Source organism: Vollenhovia emeryi, unplaced genomic scaffold (assembly GCF_000949405.1).
Source record: "Vollenhovia emeryi isolate VEMERY1.0 unplaced genomic scaffold, V.emery_V1.0 DF939162.1, whole genome shotgun sequence".
Taxonomy (NCBI): domain Eukaryota; kingdom Metazoa; phylum Arthropoda; class Insecta; order Hymenoptera; family Formicidae; genus Vollenhovia; species Vollenhovia emeryi.
The window spans coordinates 190251-193464 of NW_011967204.1; the positions used below are offsets into that span (position 1 = coordinate 190251).

Here is a 3214-nt window from a genome sequence, read left to right on the forward strand (position 1 = left end):
TTCTCATTGCCGAAAAATTATTTACGCAAAGTACGAAAATTATCTGCTAATATTTCCTCGACGTTGTACTTTTCTCCTTTATCGCCACAGCGCAAAATAATTTTGTCATAAATGTTAAAGGTAAATTCGTAATATTCTATGTTTAAAAGGTGGCATTATAAATTATATCATTCAGATGTGATTTTCTTTTGAAATGAATACAATATTGAACGATAGATTGAAAAACATTCCTCTTGAAATACTTTTCGCGATTGAGAAGGGGCGTTCGGAATTTTTATAAAGATTACAGATATCGCGTCACTTGTGTAGCCGGCACCGTCGCGTATATCGCGTAATTGGGTAGTTGCGTAACAAGTTCGCCGAAATTACACGTCTGGTTCTATCGACAGTTTTTGCTTATCCTGGCCAGGACATTCGGCCGCGTGAGCGACAGGATTCGTTCGTTCGTGACATATACGCAGTCACGGGTGCACGCCGCCTCGGCGCAGAACGTATCTTCCAGTACTTGTCAATTTCGACACGGCGACGTGTATGACGAGGCACGTTTCCATATATCCTGCGTGCAACGCATATTTATATTCACGGTAACTCGTATCTACTGACGTTGTGCGTTACCGTATCCCGCGTGCGTTTGCTTTCGCAGTTAAACAGCTGTAGCACACTGTGACAGTATCTGTTGCGAATAACACATTACACCGGGATCATGCAATCAATATGAACAATTCTTCAACCACGCACACATATACGCACACACAGGTTATCTCGTATACAATGTTTTATCTATAAAAAAACAAGTTCGATAAATTAAATTCTTATAACAAACGTATTATTGTATGACTGGAGGCAAAAGCTCGTGTTCGCGGAAAATTTAAAAAAAAAAGGAATACAGAGAAAATATCTGTATGACGTATTTTATATAGGATTATGATCCTTTTGTTCATTTATTCGAAACGAGTTCTATTTAGCATGGAAAGTTTTGTTACCTTTGTTTTTTAAGTAAGTCTTCTGGAAAGTAAGTTTAATAAAAGAGCTGCGGAACCGGCTGCATTGATTAGAAACTTGGTCGTATTTGGCTTGAATGTCGCGCATAAATCTATGCACGGCGATGCACAGCATACTACGGCCTATGCAGTTCCTTTGCGTCAGGATGCACCGCGGCGAAACCGCGAACAACAATTTGTCAGCACGCGTGACAGCTTCGTTTAAACTGGAGTAACTTTCCATTGTTCCAGGGAACAATCGCGCGGATCGCGGAAAGTCAATGCGTCCGTGCTTCGCATGATTTTCTTCGCCGCGCGCGTCACGTATTTATCAAATTTTTTTTTCTTTACTCGCGTGAAAAATAACGCGAAGACACGCTTTTGCGCGTTGTATTAAAAGTCAACCGCGGGCCTCGCATTTATACACCCTATTAAATAAATATAACATAATTCGTCGTGGCCTTCATTACTTTTCAGTGTGCACAGAAACAAACTCTGTATCAAAGTCATATCTGGCTTTCGATATCAAAACTATGATTAATTTGTACACTGTATGATCAAATCGGGATTTTTAAGGATCAATTCATCTGTCACGGGATTTTTAATATCCGCATGCAAATTAACTTCGAAAAGTCTAGAAAAACCTGCAACACGTTAAAAGTTGGTGCACGGAGAGAATTTTCTCTTAAAATTTACCCTGAAAATTTTGTAATGTGGGACAATACGGTATTATTTCGAACAATTTTATGAGAGTTGACCAATTCAAAATAGAGAAATTTCTTGCGAAAAGTATTACCGCCCGCCTAGAGTGTAGGCAGGTCCGGTTTCATACTCTGGCTGATGTGGTATTTTTTGCAATAAATTTCTCCAATTTGAATTGGCCAGTTGTGTCGTTTATTAATTTTCCCACATTGGTTAATTATTATATTTACTGGTGGCAATAAGTCTTTATTCTCTTTGCGAGAGCTTTCTAAATTTTACCATACATTTTACTAGTAAAACACTCATTCACTCATAAAATTCTTCGAAACGCCGTGTTGTCCCACGATTACACGATTTTCAGGATAAATTTTAAGAGAAAATTTTCTCCGTGTGGTGCCAATTTATGTGATTGAGATGTTCCGAAGGGCAGAAGCGGGAAAAATCCAAAGCTTGTACTTTATGGGATAACGGATGAAGGTCTATCGATGCATTGTGCGTAATATACGTGGCAATACTCGTGCTTCTCGTTAATGAGCGGCACGTAGATTACGCGAAAGGCGAGCGAGCAAGTTGGTTGGATTAAGCGTATCGTTATAATGGCTTATTACGTTGTCGGTGCGATCGATTGGTGGTGCGCGAGATTAATTTCTCCCTAGTGTGATATATTCGCGATAACCCGCTTTCTGCCTTACACCGTTGCAACGTCGAATACGAGCGTGCACTAATCATGAAGAAAGGTGGCTGTCGATAAACGCATCGCCTTTACTATTATATCGCCCAGCGCTCGTCACGCGTGTTTTTACGGGATTTCGCGGCGAAATCATATTTTACGAGGGCTGTGAAAGGATTGCGCAGATCCGACTCGCACATACGTGCAGTGTCTCTGATCTGAATTTATTAGACTGTTTAATTAATTTAAATTCAATTCGGCTAAACGCAACCATTGTGCAATCCATATTTATGACATTTTCATGTGGAATATATTATATTTAATGCTAAAGGTAATTTGATATTTGATTTAATCTATTGTAATATAATATAATACTCAATGCTAGAAATACAAGAGAATTACATTGCTCATGTAAGTAACATCGCTGTGTAAATATAGATTTACATTAATGGATTGTATATCTAAAGTTAAGAGAACCGCCGGGTATATAAACTGAAAACTAGGTGAAGAAATGTAAGAGAAATAGAAGAATTTACCGAGATTTAGAAATGCATTATCTACTATTCCACTTATACAGGGTGTCGGATTCGATTTGGACCACTCCAAAGATTATAGTAGATTGGGTCAAACTGAGAAGAAAAGTTATATACCATTTTACAAAATCCGTAATTATTATCGCGTAATTAAGAAAAACGTCTGAGCCAATAAGTGCACGGAGGAGCGGAAGGCCGGACTCGGCAGACATGCAAAATGGTGTATTTGTTGACATCTCTCAAGATCCGATAGCGAGAGGTGGAGTCACGCATCGATCGATGATAGACGGAGGCGAGCGGGGAGCGGTGAGCGGGCGAACGGCGCGCAA

At 39.5% G+C, this 3214-nt stretch overlaps 1 protein-coding gene across 1 annotated transcript in view; it reads right to left on the reverse strand.

Moving 5' to 3' along the window:
• Positions 1-3214, reverse strand: part of LOC105564595 (glutamate receptor ionotropic, kainate 2-like) — a 106777-nt gene that overhangs the window by 18389 nt on the left and 85174 nt on the right. Inside the window, exon 6 of the mRNA XM_012017076.1 lies at positions 2486-2570. Within this exon, the coding sequence (XP_011872466.1) occupies positions 2486-2570 (85 nt within the window). The remainder of the gene's footprint in view (positions 1-2485; positions 2571-3214) is intronic.